Source organism: Chlorocebus sabaeus, chromosome 12 (assembly GCF_047675955.1).
Source record: "Chlorocebus sabaeus isolate Y175 chromosome 12, mChlSab1.0.hap1, whole genome shotgun sequence".
In the NCBI taxonomy this organism is placed as follows: domain Eukaryota; kingdom Metazoa; phylum Chordata; class Mammalia; order Primates; family Cercopithecidae; genus Chlorocebus; species Chlorocebus sabaeus.
In genome coordinates this window covers 112561780-112579178 of record NC_132915.1, presented here as the reverse complement: position 1 = coordinate 112579178, position 17399 = coordinate 112561780, and the positions used below count along the sequence as shown (strand labels likewise).

The 17399-nt window shown below is 56.6% G+C and overlaps 1 protein-coding gene across 1 annotated transcript in view; it reads left to right on the top strand.

Annotated features, from left to right (window-relative positions):
* The window catches only part of CCDC187 (coiled-coil domain containing 187), a 55265-nt gene that overhangs the window by 30153 nt on the left and 7713 nt on the right, over window positions 1–17399 (top strand). Inside the window, 9 exon segments of the mRNA XM_073022096.1 lie at window positions 2480–2556; window positions 2905–3012; window positions 4177–4301; window positions 4435–4526; window positions 10227–10303; window positions 10840–10967; window positions 12279–12366; window positions 14530–14787; window positions 15644–15795. Of these exon segments, the coding sequence (XP_072878197.1) occupies window positions 2480–2556; window positions 2905–3012; window positions 4177–4301; window positions 4435–4526; window positions 10227–10303; window positions 10840–10967; window positions 12279–12366; window positions 14530–14787; window positions 15644–15795 (1105 nt within the window).

Genomic DNA, 17399 nt, shown 5'->3' with positions numbered 1-17399 from the left:
GGACAGGCAACAGGAGTCTATTGGGTCTAGCTTTTATGACTGGAGGCAGCACTGTCCGGGAGAATCTTCTAGACATAAACACCTACACCAGAGCTGTCCAGTGGAACCTTCTAGACAAACACCCAGACCAGAGCTGTGCAGTGGAATCTTCTAGACTTAAACACCTAGACCAGAGCTGTCCGATGGTACCTTCTAGACTGAAACACGTAGACTAGCTCTGTCCAATGGAACCTTCTAGACTTAAACAGACCTGAGTTGTCCAATGGAACCTTCTAGATTTAAACACCTAGACCAGAACTATCCAATAGAAGCTTCTAGATTTAAACACGTAGACTAGCTCCGTCCAGTGGAACTTTCTAGACTTAAACACGTACACCACACTGTCCACTTGAAACCTTCTGCAATGAGGGAAATGTTCCAGATTCTGAGTTGTCCAATATGGTAGCCACCAGTCACATGTGGCTGTCAAGCCACGAAAATGTGGCATTTTATGTTTTATTTTTTGTGAATTTAAGTTCATGTAAATGGCGGGTGTGGCTGCCAGCCGCCATGTTGGACAGCAGGGCCCTGGCTTTCAAACTCCACAGCCCCCACCGAGGGCGTGGGTCCTGTCAGCCTCTTTCTGGTTTGAGGCTGTGACTCCCCAGGACCCAAGCTACATGACCGAGGATGTAGCTAGTTAACATCATCACCACCAGCAGTGACGGCAGCTGCCATGTGCCAAGATCTGTCAAACTGTCCCATTGCATCCTCACAGCTACCAGGGACTTTGGGGTGACACGTGGAGCTAGACTTTTTGGGGCTCCTCACCCATTGCTAGAGGAGTCAGGGCACTCATTGGGGTGACTCCGGCAGTGCCCAGCTCGGGGACGGCTCGCTTTCTCCTAGGTCACAGCTCAGAGCTCAGGAACAAACAGCTCATGTCCCGCCATGTCCCCTGAACTGTCGGGTGCTGATGTGGCCGGTGATGACCAGGACTCCCCCTCCTCAGGCCACAGCTGGAAGATCTTGGGGGCTGCAGGACTGTGGGGCTCGCAGTAGCCGGAGGGGCATTTGGTGGGTCTGGAGCCCCTTCGCTGGCTTCAGCCTCTCTCAGGGCCACGAAACAAAAGCAAAGGATGGTTTCTCCCCTTGGCGAAAAAGGAATTTCAGCTTAGAACAGATGCCTGAACCAAAACCAAGAAGTGTCAGAGTGTCTTCACTTTCCATCATCACCAGTTAGATGGGGCCACAGGGATGACCGCGAATGCTCAGTGCACGCCAGGTAGCCGGCGCCCCTGCTGCTCGCCCTGTCTCAGTGCTTTGGGGCGTCCTCTGTTGCTGTGGAAACGCCCAGGGACCGGCTGAGCTGTGTGGTTCACGGCTGAGCTGCTCTGTTCCGGGAAGGCGAGCAGTCCACTGGAGGAGCCGCCGGTCTTGAGGCAGTCGGAGTGGGGATCCTGGTCTTGGCTCCGTCCGTACACTAGGCGACAGTGACCAGGGCACTCATTGCGAGCCGTCACAAGGCCCCACCATCTGCAGACCCCATTGCCTGCAGCGCCTCCTGGTGGCAGCCTCCGTGGGGCCAGGAGCTCCAACAGTGTGCAGAGTCAGAGCTGGGACTCGGGGCCACCACGGAGAAAGAGAAGACCCCTCCGCTGCTACTGGGGACTTCACTACCCAAGGAGGAGGCTGAGGTTTTCATGCCCATGCTCTGGACCAATCCCATAAATTCCAAGGAAAGCCCAGGACTTGTGCCGGGTGCTTACATCAGCACCCACCCCCCCCCCCCCCGTGAGCACCCACCCACCCCCTCAGCACCTACCCCCCTTGTGAGCACCCACCCACCCTGTCTATACCCACTTACCCCCTCAGCACCCACCTACTCTGTCAGCACCCACCTACCCCGTTCACACCCACCCTGTCATCACCCTCCCACCCTGTCCACACTGTCAGCAGCAGCTTCTACCTGCTGAGCGCACAGCCAGCCTGTACCAAACCATCTCCTTGGACCCTCACACAAGGGAAGGAGGAACCTCTGTGTCCCCACTGGGGTCTGACTGACAAGTGATTTGTTCAAGGTCACATGGCAAATGCTTGACGGACCCAGTCTGTCTGGGGGCGAAGCCCATATGCTGGGCCTGGGCCTCCGCCCTCCCCACAGACTCCTGCCATCCATCCTGGAGTTGGTCCTGGCCGGGGTCAGGCAGAGCCAACCTTAGCAGGGACGAGGAGATGCAGCGGGTCTCCGTGTCCTTCCGTGGGGCTGCAGCCCTCCCAGCCCTTCCTCGACGTGCAGGGCAGGGGCTGCTCTTGATGGGGTTGATGCCAGCTGGGCTCAGGAGTCAGGCCGCCTGCACTCCTGGCCTCCATGCCTCAGTTTCCCTGCAGGTGCAGAGGCTGTGTTAACCCGCTGTGCCATGGTGCGCCGAGGCAGCAGCGAGGGGAGGCCTGGAGAATGGCCTGGGCCACTCAACTGCCCCCCTCCGTTGTTCCACAGGTCAGCAGGAGGACCGGTGTGCGAGACACCTTCCCAACACCCAGCGGAAGACCTCCAGCTTTCTGGATTCTCTGAAGGTTTGCCCCAGGCCAATGACAGCTGGGTCCCCTTTCTGCTGGGTGGTGAGCTGGGGGCAGCCTCTGTCTCCCAGAGGCCAAGTGGAAGCAGCTCTAATGCACAGACTATAGAATTTAGAAACAGGGTAGCCGGGTGAGAGGGAGGGGACCATGCAGGTGGCAGGAACAGACAGAGGGCACCTGGCCTTCCCGGGCTGATGGGGAAGCCCCTGGCAGGGAGAGAAAGTTGGTGGGCTGGAGGGAGGGGCCCTGCCCAGACATAGGATTCCTCGGGGTCACCCCCGAGGAAGGGGCCCACCCTCCCTAGCTGGGGGCAGCAGGAACCGTGAGCTTGGGCTCTCCCTGCAGCTGGACCAGCAGAAGCGGGCACTGGCCCTCCTGCGGCGGCGGGCAGAGCTGGAGGCCTGGGAGACGCAGCAGACTCTGGATGGGCTGCTCTTCAGGAGGCAGCTGGAGGTAGCGGCCGCTTGCCACGGGGGGAGCCCCTGTCTCTGCAGGAGGTTGGGTGGGAAGGTCAGTCACACTGGGAAGGACTACGGAGACTTCCACGGGAACAGTGGGCACCCCTCGCTGAGAGGAAGCGAGCCAGAGGCTGGAGCTCCCTTTAAAGCAAAGTCTCTGTGCAGAAACAGGAGGTTTCGGCCACTTGTGTCCTGGGGACGCCGGCACTGGGGGTGCCTCAGCGGGAACCAGAGCTGGGTCACAGATGGCCACTGGAGCCTCCCACCTGTCCGTGTCCCAGGCTTGGTAGGCCCCTGAGCCCTGGGCTCTCCATGGGGCGCCTACGACCCAACGCGCGTGTGGTGCTTACACCTCAGGCAGGTCTCTGGCCAGAAGGGAAGGGGCTTAGTGTCTCCTGAGCCGCCTCTGCACGGCCGTCCTGCGCCAATAGCGTCCCCTCCGATGGGCAGCTCTCGCTGTCCGGGGTGGTTCAGCACCTGCCCCATGAGGGGACAATGTCACCCAGGCCTAGAAACGGTGACCCTGGCAGGGCATTGACCGGGCGGCTGACAGCTATGACCTGGCTGGAAGAGATAAACCTTCTGGGAGGTGGACCTGTCTTCTGTGTTCGGTTCAGGGGCCGATGGTGGGAAGTACATCCACGGTACATGTTGGGGCGCATCTCCAGGAGAGTGATGGAAGTGTGTGCATGCACGCGTGTGTGTGTGTGTGTGTGCACGTGTGGGAGGACACATACAGGCGGCCTCAGACCCACAGCAGCACTGACACCCTGCCCCGCATCCCTGCCTGTTCTCTCCCTGCTCCCGGCATCACAAGCTTTGCTCCCCTCCTGTGCCTGCCCTCCCAGCACCCCCAGCCGGGACCGGAGCTGGGGTTTCCTTCCCACCCATCTCCGTGCAGCGGGCCCCCCAGCTCCCACACCCTCCAGCCCTGGCTGGACACCGGCCACCCCTGCTTCCCTGCTGTGGCCTCTCCGGGAGGCAGGAGGGGACCGTCAGCCCCGCTGGCAAGATGGACAGAGAGGCCCCTGAGGTTGGAGACTTGCCCAGCTTCAGGCTCCTCCTTGGGACCGGGCTTGGCCTGACCGTCCCGACCCAATGCCCACAGTTGTGGAGCCGCCTCCTGCGTTCTCCGCAACACGCCTCCCACTCCTCACAGCAGCTGATGGAAAGACACTCGACCCAGGCCGGGCCAGGGGAGGCGTTGAAGCTGGAGCAGCCTCCGATTTGCAAGGACCAAGAGCCGACCACAGCCTCTCAGAGCACAGGGACGGCCACACCCAGGTGAGGCTGGGGGCTGGGGCTGGCCACCCCCTCCCAACGTGGAAATGCAGACTGGGGAGTCTCTGGGCACAGGTAGTGGGGCGGGCACTGCGGGCGCTGGTGCCAAGTCTCCTGGGCGTGTCCTCATCTGTAGGTCACACCCGCCTCTGGACACAGATGCTGCCACGTCCTCCCAGGGTCCCGAGGACAGACCAGAGAGTGTGGTGGCCAAGCCAGCCTCTGCAGGTGACAGTGTCTTCAAAACCCCACCCAGGCCTGGAGGCAGGCAGAGCCCTCAGCCAGTGTGAACCCAAGAGGGGGGAACCGAGGCAGGTACACAGCAGGGAGGCCCAGAGGGCCACAGTGGCTGCCCAAGGCCATGCAGAGTGGAGCTGGAATCTGCCGTCAGGTCTGTCTGACTCCAGCACTCACGTGACTGACCCTTGGGCAGCCCTAGCCTCTGGCATCCCTTGAGCCCGGGGAACTGGGTTAGACAGCTGGTGGACACTGTCTCCACCCACCCAGCCCGGGGGAGCTGTGTCGGGATCTCAGCAGGAAAGCTTCCCTAGAGCTGGGGGACCAGCCTGACAGGAAGGGAGGTCCACAGCCCAGGGAGGGTGAGTATGGCAGCTCGGTCGTCCGGGGCTTCCGCCAGGTGACTTGAGCACAGGCTGCTGTTGGCCTTGCTCTGGGACAGAGGGTCTCAGCTCCTCTGAGCTGGCGTGACCCCCAGGCTGGCCTCCAGGTGGCTGCCATCTCCTGGAAGCCTGGGTACAATCTGTCTCGGTGTCTTCGGGAACAGGAACCCTTCCTTGGTTCCAGGCCTGCTGATACGCCCACCTCCATTCCTTTGAGTGACTTTCCCTGGTGGGAAAGATCTCTGCACAGCCTCCCCAGTGCGGGCTGCGCAGAAAGCTGGTCCAGACTCCCCTCCCGTGTGATGTGTGTCAGCAAATAAGGAAGGGTCTGCGTGCAGGTTGTAGGGATGGCGCGGCGAGACCACCACAAGGTGATTTTAGCCCTCAGTGTGATCATGGCAGATGCGGTGACTTCCCAGCTGGCCACAGTCGTCTCATCTCCAGGCTTGGCACCTGCTGCGTATTCCCAGTTTAACTTCATTGTGTTCACAAAACACATTCATGTGAACCTCATAATGTCCAGACTCGGGTTTTAGCTGGAATATGGTCTACATCAGTGGGTGCTCCTTGAAAACAATGTCTGTTCTGTTGTTGCTGGGGGCAGCGTTCTGCAGTATCACTTAGATCAAGTTGGTGGGTCATGCTCTTCAAATCTACTGCATCTTGGTGGATTTTCTGCCTAACATTCCTATCGATGAATAAGAGATGGGTGTTGAAATATCACATTGCAATTTGCCGAGTTCTCCTTGCAGTTATAACGGGTTTCACTTCATGTATTCTGAAGCTCTGACATCAGGCCCATAAACACTCAGGATTATTATGCGCTTTTGATGAACTGACCTCTGTCATTATGCAATAATCCTCTTACCCGCAGCAGTATCCTTCACTTCAAAGGCTACTTTGTCTGATATTAATACAGCCACTCCAGCTCTCCTTCAACTGGTGTTTCGCGGTATCTCCATTGTCATCCTTTTACTTTCCATTGATTTGCATCTTTGTGTTTCAAGTGTATTTCTTACAGGCAGCACAGAGTTGGATCTTGCTTTAAAAAAATCAGTCTGGCAATCTCTGCCTTTTAATTGGGGTGCTTACACTATTCACATTGAACGTGATGACGGATGCGGTTAGGTTTTCACCTGGTTATTCTTCTTTTGTTCTATCTGTCCCTTTATTTTCTTCTTCCACTTACTATCTGCCTCCCTTTGGATTAAGCAATGTTTTTTATGATTCCATTTTATCTCCATTGTTGGCTCAGGAGCTGTAACTCTATAATTTTAGTGGCTGCTTTAGGATTTATGATAGTATACACAGTCGACCACTTCACTTATAGTACAAGGCCAGTTTTTCTTTCCTGGTCATTAGGTTGTTGTTGTCATGAATTTTATTTTAAATGTTTTGTTTGTTTTTTGAGATGGGGGTCTCACTGTGTCACCCATGCTGGAGTGCAGTGGTGAGATCTCGGCTCACTGCAACCTCTGCCTTCTGGGCTCAAGCAATCCTCCTTCATCAGCCTCCCAAGTCGCTGGGACCTCAGGCATGCACCATCACCCCACGCTAATTTTTTTTTTTTTTTGAGATGGAGTTTTGTTCTTGTTGCCCAGGCTGGAGTGCAATGGTGCAATCTCAGCTCACTGCAATCTCCACCTCGCAGGTTCAAGCAATTCTCCTGCCTCAGCCTCCTGAGTAGCTGGGATTACAGGTACACTCCACCATGCCTGGCTAATTTTTGTATTTTTAGTAGAGACAGGATTTCACTATGTTGGCTAGGCTGGTCTCGAACTCCTGACCTCAGGTGATCCACCTGCCTCGATCTCCCAAAGTGCTGGAATTACAGGCGTGAGCCACCGTGCCCGGCCATTTTTGTATTTTTTATAGAGATGGGGTTTTGCCATGTTACCTAGGCTTATTTTAAATGTTTTATAAACTCTGCAATACATTGTTATAATTTTGTTTAAACAGCCAATTATCTTGTTAAAAGTTTTAAATGATGTATGTGTTTATATTTCCATCTGCACATAGTCATCATTTTGCCATTTCTGGTGCTCTCCATTGCTTCGGGTAGATGTAGATTTCTAACCGGCATCCTTTTCCTTCTGCTGGAAGGACTTCCCTTAGTATTTCTGGTGGTGCGTGTCTGCTAGTGTCTTTAGCTTTTGGATGTCTGAGGACACCTTCATCTCATCTCCGTTTCTGACGTACTCTTTCCTGGACATAGAATTCTAGATGTGGTTTTTCCCTTTCAGTACTTCGAAGACATTGCTCCATTGTCTTCTTGCTTGCATTGTTTGTGACAAGAAATCAATTGCCATTCTTCTTGGTTCATCGGTACATCACCGTGTCTTTGTTTCTCTGGTTGCTTTTAAGACTTTCTCAGCTGGGCACGGTGGCTCACGCCTGTAATCCCAGCACTTTGGGAGGCTGAGGCAGGTGGATTGTGAGGTCAGGAGATCAAGATCATCCTGGCTAACACAGTGAAACCCTGCCTCTACTAAAAATACAAAAAAAATTAGCCAGGCATGGTGGTGGGTGCCTGTAGTCCCAGCTACTTGGGAGGCTGAGGCAGGAGAATGGCATGAACCCAGGAGGCGGAGCTTGCAGTGAGCTGAGATCACGCCACTGCACTCCAGCCTGGGTGACAGAGTGAGACTCTGTCTCAAAAAAAAAAAAAAAAAAAAAGACTTTCTCTTTGTTACTGGTTTTGAGCTATTTTATTATGATGTCTTTTGTTGTAGTTTTTCATTTTTTCATTTTTTGAAAAAATGGACTCCATTTTTTTTTGAAATTTTTTGAAAATATGGACTTCAAGTCCATATTTCTTGTCCTTGGAGTTTGTTGAGATTCTTGGACCTGTGGATTTTTCATTTTCTTCATATTTGGAAATTGTTTAGCCACTATTTATTCAAATATCTTTTTGCTCCTCTTTCTCTCACATCTCCTTCAGGGATTCCAATTACCCATCTATTAGGCCACTTGAAGTTGTGAGCTTACTGAAGCTCTTTGTATTATTTTATTCTTTTCTCCTCCCTTTTTCCTTTTGGATCATTTCTATTGCTACATCTTCCAATTCGTTCATCTCTCCTTCTGCAGTGTCTAGTCTGCCCTTCATCCCATCTGGTGTATTTTTCATCTCAAGTGTTTTAATTTTCTTTCCTTTTCTTTTCTTTTCTTTTTCTTTTTCTTTTTTCTTTTTTTTTTTTTTTTTTTTTTTTTTGAGACAGAGTCTCACTCTGTCGCTCTGTCGCCTAGGCTGGAGTGCAGTGGTGTGATCTCAGTTCACTGCAAGCTCCGCCTCCCGGGTTCACGCCATTCTCCTGCCTCAGTCTCCCGAGTAGCTGGAACTACAGGCACCCGCCACCACGCCTGGCTAATTTTTTTGTATTTTTAGTAGAGATGGGATTTCACTGTGTTAGCCAGGATGGTCTTGATCTCCTGACCTCGTGATCCGCCCGCCTTGACCTCCCATAGTGCTGGGATTACAGGCGTGAGCCACTGCACTTGGCCAAGTGTTTTAATTTTCATCAGAATGTGTATTCCATTTGGATCTTTTGGTTTTACATCCTCTGTGGCTCTATGAAACATCTTAAACATATGGGATACAGTTACGAAACTGTTAATGTCCTTCTCTGCCAATCCTCACACCCATATTGAGCCTGGGTTAGGGTTAATAAATTATCCTGCTCACTGTGGGTTGTGTTTTCTGGTTTCTTTGCATATCTTCTGGACATTGTGAAATTTACCTTGCTGAGTGCTAGATATTTCTGTATTCTTGTAAACATGCCTTTTTTTTTTTTTTCCTTTTGAGACAGAGTCTCACTCTGTCACCAGGCTGGAGTGCAGTGGAGCAATCTCAGTTCACTGCAACCTCCACTCCCAGGTTCAAAAAATTCCCCTGCCTCAGCCTCCCAAGTAGCTGGGAATACAGGCTCACGCCACCACGCCCAGTTAATTTTTTGTATTTTAGTAGAGACGGGGTTTCACCATGTTGGCCAGGATGGTCTCCATCTCCTGACCTCGTGATCCGCCCACCTTAGCCTCCCAAAGTGCTGGAATTACAGGTGTGAGCCACCACACAGGCCCCTATAAACATTCTTAAGCTTTCTTCTGGACTGCAGTCATTTGCAAGTAATTTGATCCTTTCAGACTTTGCGTTAATAGTGTGTTAGGTTGATCTGGATCAATGCTCAACCTGGTGCTAATCATTTCCGACAGTCAGGGCAAGAAAGTTCTGTGTACACAGCCTGCCCAGTGACCTGGGAGTGCTGAGGTCCTCCAGCCTGGCTACTGGAAACAGGTGTCATTCCCAGGCTTCCAGTCCCCTGGAATGCTTCTGTCCCAGCATCTAGTAGCTTCTTGACATACATTCATCCAACAGTTCTCTACTGAATACTCCAGGAGGACGCTTCATACATCTCAGAGGTCCTTGCTCTGTGCAACTCTCTCCTCTCTGACACTCTGCCCCCACAAACTCCAGTTGCCTTGGTCCCCCTAGACTCTGCTGTCTCCTCTACCCAGGCATTCCTCCAGCTCAGCCAGCTTCCCCTCCCTCACCGTAGCCTGGCAACTCTCTCAGGCAGTGAACGGTGAGCGTTGCAAGTCTCACCTCCTTTGTTTTCTGTCTCTCAGGGATCACTGTGCTGTGTTGCCTCATGTCCAGTGCCTGGAAAACTGTTCTTTCATATGTGTGTGTGAAAAAAAATATATATATGTATATACACACACACATGTCTATATAAACACACATATGTGTGTGTATATTTATGTGATTTTTTTAGTTGTTGCAGATGGGATGGTAAAGGCAAAATCCAGTCCTTTCTGCTCTCTCTTTGTGGGGAGGGAAAGTCCTTAAGGATCTTTTAAGTATAGGCTCCTTTTTCCATCACTCAGAAACAGAAGCACGGCCAGCAGAGGTGGGCAGCAGGTGAGTACTTCAGCTGGGGATCAGGGCTCTGCTGTTACCTGCCAGCTCCTTGGTGCTGGACCTAGAACAGCCCTTCTCCCCCTGTGGGCCTCAGTCTCCCCTCCTGTAGAAGCGGAGCAGCTGGGCTGTCTCCCTGAGCTCCCTCTACCTTTGGTCTGGTCTTTCCCACCATCAGTGGGGTCACACACCAGAACTTCACATTAGGAGGCTGCTGGTCCCTTCCTGCGTGGTCTTGTGGATTCTTCGTAAAGCCTTGTGTGTCCGGGATGGGGCGGGGGCACTAAACTGCCCTAGACCTCCTACTTTTATGAGGCCCTCCGGTAGAAATGGCCCCTGACACGGGGCACTTAGACCCCCTACATGACCCAACCATGGTGCTTCCTTCCTCAGAGGTGGGGGGCCCTGACGGAGCCCTCTCCCAGCTGCCCCTGGCCAAGCTCTTCCCTCCAGACAACCCCGCCCACCAGGTACGTGGAGAGGTCCCCTGGGGGAGGGGCACAACTTCAGGGCCAAGCACTGCCCTGGTGGTAGGCCTCGGACCCAACTGTCCCTCCACTAAGAAGGGCCAAGGCAGGTTCTGGGTTGGGAGGTTCTTCCGGCCATCGCGTCACGCAGTCTTCCAGCTGACAGCTACTCAAGCCGGTTCCTCCCGCCCTGGGTGACAAAGCGGGGCAGGCATTTCAACAGGGTGCTTTGGGCACGGTTAGCCCCCGCCCAGGTTGTATATTTTAGGGCAGGTGGCCTGAGCTTCCTGGATCAGGGCTGGTGGTGAGGCCGAGATGATGAAGATCCGGCCTGCCCCGCCAGCTCACAGTCGGGGAAGCAGGGGCGGCATGGGAGATGAGCGGGGCGGGCAGTCCTAGAGGGCTTCTCGGAGGCGGTGGCCGGTGCCTGGGGCGGTCTAGAAGCTAGGCGGTGAGGCGGCCCGCCCTAGAGGAGCCCCGCGAGGCCCGGAAGCGCCGAACCCAGAGCTTTAGGAGCCTTGGGCTGCTTCAAGCCGCAGATGCTGGAGCGGAGCCTGCGGGAGGAGGAGCTGCGAGCACAGCAACAGGCCGCGCTGCTGCACCTGCGAGAGATGGCGCTCCAGGAGAAAACGCTCGCGGAGCTGGCCTGGCTGGAGCATCGGCGAGGGTGAGCGCATGCGCCCAGCGCCGGCCCCGCCCCGCCGCGGCCCCGCCCCGCCGCGGCCCCGCCCCGCCCTGTCCGGGTCCCTGCCGTGGCCCGACAGCGTTTTGAGAAACAAGGTACTGGTCCAAATAGTAATAAGTGTTTGCTGAAACTTAGCTAAGGCAGTAAAGTACTCAATACACAAATAAAAAAAATACCCCCATCGTCCCAAAGATGACCTCTGAAGTCATCTTTGCGCATACTTTGTTTTTTTGTTTTGTTTTGTTTTTTTGAGACCGAGTTTCGCTCTTGTTGCCCAGGTTGGGGTGTAGTGGCACATAGAGCGATCTAGGCTCACTGCAACCTCCGCCTCCTTCAAGCGATTCTCCTGCCTCAGCCTTCCAAGTAGCTAGGATTACAGGCATGCGCCACCACGCCCGGCTAATTTTGTATTTTTAGTGGAGACGGGGTTTCTCTATGTTTATCAGGCTGGTCTCGAACTCCCGACCTTAGGTGATCCACCCGCCTCCGCCTCTCAAAGAGCCGGGATTACAGGCGTGAGCCACCGCGCCCAGTGCGGATACTCTGTTCTGGGGAGAAACACACATGGCTATTGCGACGTTGCAAATGGGCGGCATGTGCTGTTTTGTAATTTGCGTTTTCAATTTAAATGTCAGGGAAACCTTTCTGTGTGTCTACGTAACCGCTGTAACACACAGGGCGCACGGCACACAGACAGGGCTGTAACTCCCTTCGCCTGTCCCGGATCTCCGGGCTTCTAGGCTGTCTCCAACTTTTTGCCATTATTAATGAAGATAGAGAGGTCATTTCCTTAAGGTGAAACCTTAGAAGTGGACTGACTGTGTCAGTGAGATTGCATTTGGAAGCCGCTTGATAATGCCACACTGGTCTCCAGAAAGGTGGTTCCAGTTAACATCCTTACCCAGTGTCTGAGCCGGCCAGGCTGAGGGTGTTTATCCCATGATGGGAGTGGGGGTGGATGTGAGTGACCCCCACCTCCCTCCCCAAAGGACCCACTGGCCTGGGCTGGGTCTTCAGGGTGACAGCGGCTGCTGTCTGCCAGCCTTTGTCTCTTTAGACCAAAAGCCCAGAAGTGGCTGTGAGGGGTGGAAGAGTGACAGCCAGGGCTGGGGCCATCTGGCCACCCCAAGGCTGCCGAGCCTGTCCATGCATGGCTGCCTCCTCCCCGGTGCCCGAACCTTGGGAGGGCATTCCAGGTTGATGTGGCCGACGAGGACTGGCTGTGTCTGTGACTTTCTATATCCACTTGCACGGGCTGTCAAGATTGGTGGTGATGTTGCCACCTCCCCCCAGGTGCCTGGACAGCAAGAGGGACAGAGCTGTGCTGGCCGTGCTGGTGGAGAAGCAGCAGCAAGCCCTCAGCAGATTCGAGAAGGAGCAGGTGGGGCCAGCGCAGGCCTGGTGGGTTGAGGTGGGCGGCACACAGAGGTGGTCCTGTCATCATCTTGCCTGGAATCTGAACACTCCCCAGCACCACAGCTAAAGAATTCCCAAGCCCTTGCCACCCTCCAGGGCCGTACAGGACCCTGCAGTACACAAGGAGTGCCCATGGCCCAAGGGGGCATCATGGCCAGGGTGGAGCATGGCCCTGTACACAAGGAGTGTCTAGGGCCTTCCGGGGGCATCACGGCCAGAGTGGAGGGTGGCCCTGTGGCCCTGGCTCCAGGCCAGGCTCAGCCTTTTGCTGGATGTCACCTCGGGCAAGTGGCTCTGTCTCTTGGCGCCTCGGTTTCCTCCTTGGAACCGGAGAAGAATAGTTAGTATCTGTAAGCAGGGGTTTGGGAGAGTTTAGTGTAGCCAGCACTTACCCGGGCGGATGTGTGCCATGTACGACCTCAGAGGACTTTCCCAACCGCTCCGAGCCCAGTTCCCTCATCTGGACAATGAGGAGAAGCCTGATGTGCGCATGTGTGGGGGCTGTGAGGGTGGTGCAGGTGAATCCCCGGCCGCGCCTGCCACGGAGGGGTCTCCATCTGTGGCTGCTCTTGCTTTCCTGCCGTGGTTGTCACCAGGGCCTGGAGGACCCCCAGGGAGAGTCGGTGCTTGGCGCACACGTGGAGAGGGGAACAGCTACCAGAGTCAGGGCTTTGCCTGTGGCAGACAGTGAGACTGAGGAGCAAGCCTGAGAGCCAGAACGAGGACCCTTGCCGGCCCCCGCCCAGGTCACAGGCTCAAGGGCCCCTCACAGCTCGAGGCCACTGTGCCCGCATCCTCACATCAGTGTCCCCATGCTGTGGGGCAGGGGCTGGTGCTAACACCCTTGGTACAGATAAAGGAACCTGACTGGGTGAGGCGTTTCACGCCTCTAATTCCAGCACTTTGGGAGGCCAAGGTGGGAGGATCGCTTGAGCCCAGGAGTGTGAGACAGGCCTAGGCAACATAGTAAGACCCCCGTCTCTACAAAAACTAAATCTGCCACTACAGATGGCCAATGCTTGGAGTCCTAGCTGTTTGGTGGACTGAGGTGGGAGGATTGCTTGAGCTCGGGAGGTCGAGGCTGCGGTGAGCTGAGATTGCACCACTGCACTCCAGCCTGGGCAACAGAGTGAGACCTTGTTTCAAAAAAAAAAAAAAAAAAGAAAGAAAAAAAGAAGCTGAGCTGGGGTGGGGGACTTACTTCACCCAGGACCCTCTGCTGGGAAATGGGGTCAGTGCAGGACCTTATGTTGAATGGAAAGCCTGAGATCCCCACCCCTGCCCTGGATGCCCTGTACATACTGGGACTTGGGGTGTCAGGCGTGGGGCATTCCAGGCAGGGGAGCTGGGGGCGGAGACCCAGGCTGCAGACCCATGCACGAGTCCTCTTGGATATGGAGAAACAGGAAAAGGCAGGCACCACAGAGAACAATGTGAGCCGGGGAAACAAAAGGGGCCTAGAAGGGGTCTGCTTGTCAACGAGGGGGCCTGATAGAACAGGGCCTGCCCAGGGAGCCCATGCAGGAAGAGCTGGAGCTGGCCAGGGCCAGGACGCCCAGCCATAGGCAGGCTGCATGTCATAGACAGAGATGCCCTGGTGGACGTGGGGTCTGGGACCCCCCAGCGGGGCCATGGACCAGACACCTGCTTGGTAGAGCCTCAGTTTCCCGTCTCACTGATGAAGCTGCCATCTCCCAGGGCGAGTGTGCAATGGCCCGTGCCTGGGCTCCATACAAGGTGGTTCCGAGGGTGCGTCCACCGGGGACACTGTGGGGAACAGAGAGAACAGTCGTAAAGGAGGGATGGGGTGGGGGCAGTGCCTGGAGCCTGGAGAGAGGGAGGGCGAGGCCCAGTCAACCTGTGCCAGCCCCGCTCGGGCCCCGGGGAATGAATGCCTGTCTCCCTCCTGCCTCCTGCCGCCTGCGGCTGCCTCTTCCACCAAGCCCAGGGAAGCCCAAGGCCATGGGGTTATCCTAGGCCGGGCAGGAGGGGCAGGCAAAGGCCAACTGGAGGGAAAGGGAGGCCCCCCAGTGCGAGGGGCAGGGCGTCCCCCAGACACCCCTTTCGTTGGCCTTTTCCTCTGCTGGCTCCGGGCTTATGCTGACGTCTGCTTCTTTCGCCTGCTCAGAGGGAAATCCAATACCTGCGACACACACAGCTGCTCAGGCACCGAGACAGGAAGCTGCTTCTGCAACATCAGAGGGACGTCATCTCCATGCCGGGGCCCAAAGGCGCCCTCCCCATCCCGGGGCCCGCGGACGCCCTCCCCATCCCGGGGCCCGCGGACACCCTCCCCATCCCGGGGCCCGCGGAAGTCCTCCCCATGACGGGGCCCGCGGACGTCGTCCCAGTGCACAAGCTGCAGGCCCGGGCCAAGCTGCTGCAGGTGGGCGCTCTCGCCTGGGCTGGGGCTCAGTCCCAGAAATGCTGTACCCTGGGATCGTGCAAGTCCCTTGTAAAAATGCCTGTGGCCCCAGGAAGACTTGCTGGGGGGTGGGGGTGGGGGGGGACAGATGGAGGGAGGGAGGGGCCCCTGCTGGGGGGCTGAAGAGGCTTCCTGGATGGGGTGGTCCTGGCCAGGCCCTAGAGCAGAGCCAGACTTCAGGTGGGGGCAGCAGTGGATGGGGTTGGGGAATAAGCAGGACTGGGGATCTCACAGGACCCAGGCAGGAAAGAGAGTATGGCTGGAAGTTCCTTGGGGAGGCCAGCCCCTCGGGGACCCCAAGCAGAAGCTGCGTCCTTGGAGGGAGGCTCCGGCTCCCCATGTCCACCAGCAGAGTGAGGAAGCTGTGTGGACGAGGGGTTGGAGACTATCCCCAGGCAAGCTGTGTGCCTTCCCCACCTGCGCGTCTCCTCTGTAAGGCAGGGAGGGCAGCGGACTCACCCAGAAGGTGGGGATGAGGATTGAATGATCTGAGCTCTCTGAAGCACCTGCTCCAGGCTGGACTGCAGGAGAGGAGACAGGAGCAACCTGATTCCAGAGCTGGGCATGGGGGTCTCTGGCTGGCCTTGGGCAAAGACTCATCATTCTGGGTCTCCCATCCATACCTCTCAGCGGGGGTGCCGGACCCCTGCTCAAATGAGAGGTCCTGTTTTAGCCTGGCACCCAGCGGGGAGCAAACAGCCCCAGCACTGCACCAGCCCTGCCACAGCCACGGCCACATGATGCCCGGCACCGGCTTTTCTGAGGAGGAAATGGGCAGAGACAGCCACGCCAGGCTCTCCTGCACCGTTTCTCACAGGGCTCCAGCCCCAGAGTCAAGGTCACCTGGGAGGGCAGCTCAGAGACAAGCCAGCAGCCAGAGGCCTCCCTGTGTCCCCTGACCCTGCACAGGCCCAGCAGCCCCACCAGCCGTCGCCCCCAGAGCAGCCCTGCAAGCTCGAAGGCCATACGGTGAGTTGGTTGGTCTTGGGGGTTGGGAGTCGGGGTCTGGATGCTGATGTTCTCCTGAGAAGCCTTTCCTGCACTGGGCGGCCGACTCACTCAGCCCCATCCCCACCTGTGCCTGGGAGGACAGAAGGGGGTGGGCATTGAGGGCACTGAGGGAGGCCTGCTGGCCCAGTGGGTCTGGGCAGAAGCCGGAGCTGCCGGGGCCCCATGGGAGGACCCCCAGGAGCTGGCTGCACCTTCCTGGCTCTGTGGCTGGCTAGAGTGTGGCCACGGGGAGGGTCTCCTCTTAGCCTGTTTCCTCATCTGGGAAATAGGGACGGGGTGCTCTCCCCCCCCTACAGCTGCTACAGGACGCGGTGGGGCACAGCCGGTGGACAGGCCTGGCTCAGGGGCCAGGGGTGGCACGTGTAGCCCTGGGAACCCCCTCCCAAGGTGGCTGGGGGCTGTTCTGCCCACCGGTGGCAGCTCAACCTTCTCTGAGGCCTGGCCATATGGCCGTTGGCTTTGGTTTGCAGCAAAAGCGCCTCATTAGAGGGCACCAGGGCTCTGCCTGGACTGTCCCCTTGGAGCACGGGAGGAGGTGTGATGACCAGGGTCACCTGGCCGAGAGCCTGGCCGTGGGAGGAGCAGCTGCTTTTCCCATCAGGAGCCTCCCGGCTTCCTGATGCTGGGAGTAGCTCTTCTTTCGGGGCTCAAAATGGCCCTGGAGGGCCGAGGAGGCCTCCTCTCCTTTGAGCTCAGGCCCCCAGGGCCGGCAGCCCTCAAGACTCTATCACAGAACCCCTTGAAGCAGCAAGCGGCGGGGCAGCACAGACCCAGGGGAGCAGCCTTTGGAGGCCCCTGCCTGCCTGGGGGAGCGTCCTGCAGCTCTTTCCCAGCCCAGAGGGGCCTCTGCAGCGAGGGGAGCTGCTGACCACTCAGCCTCGGCCATTGGCTCCGTGGCTCCTCCTCAAGCTTTCAAATAAACCTGGGCACAGGCTGATCTGTCATTCACATTGCTGCCAGTTGCCAGTCCCAGGAATCTCTGAAGAGGCTTGGACCGCCACTTGGTCCCCCAGGGTTTGCTTATAGGGCTGGAGAGGAGGGGCTGGTAGACGTACGGTTGCAGACCTGGACCCCAGCGTGGGGGTCAGCCCACCCTCCTGGCGGAGGGGTACACCCTATGTTCGGCTTGTCACACCAGCGATGTGTAGCCCTGTCCACAGCTAGAAAATAGAGAAAAGTGAGGTATTCACAGAGGAAACTTGGGCTCCCTGGGACCCCACCCCCGAGAAGCTCACCTGGGGTGTTTTGCTGGGGCTCCTGCTCCACAGGAGCAGACGCGCTTCCCTCCTTCATTGGTCCATTTGAGAGAAGCTCAGTTGTGAGCTGGGTGCCTTGGGGTTGGGGTGTGTCTATCTGCACCCCAGGGGAGCGAGGAAGAAGCCGGATGGAGCAGATGGAGCTGCCGCGGGGCCCTGGCCTGAGAGGCTGCGTGCCGAGGAGGGTGTAGGGGAGGGGAATGAATCCTTTAGAACATGGGGGTTCCTATTCCCATTTTTATTCAGCCATGTTCTGTTTCTGGGGCAGCTCTGAGAGTACAGTACCTTGCTCTGCTTAGGGGGCAG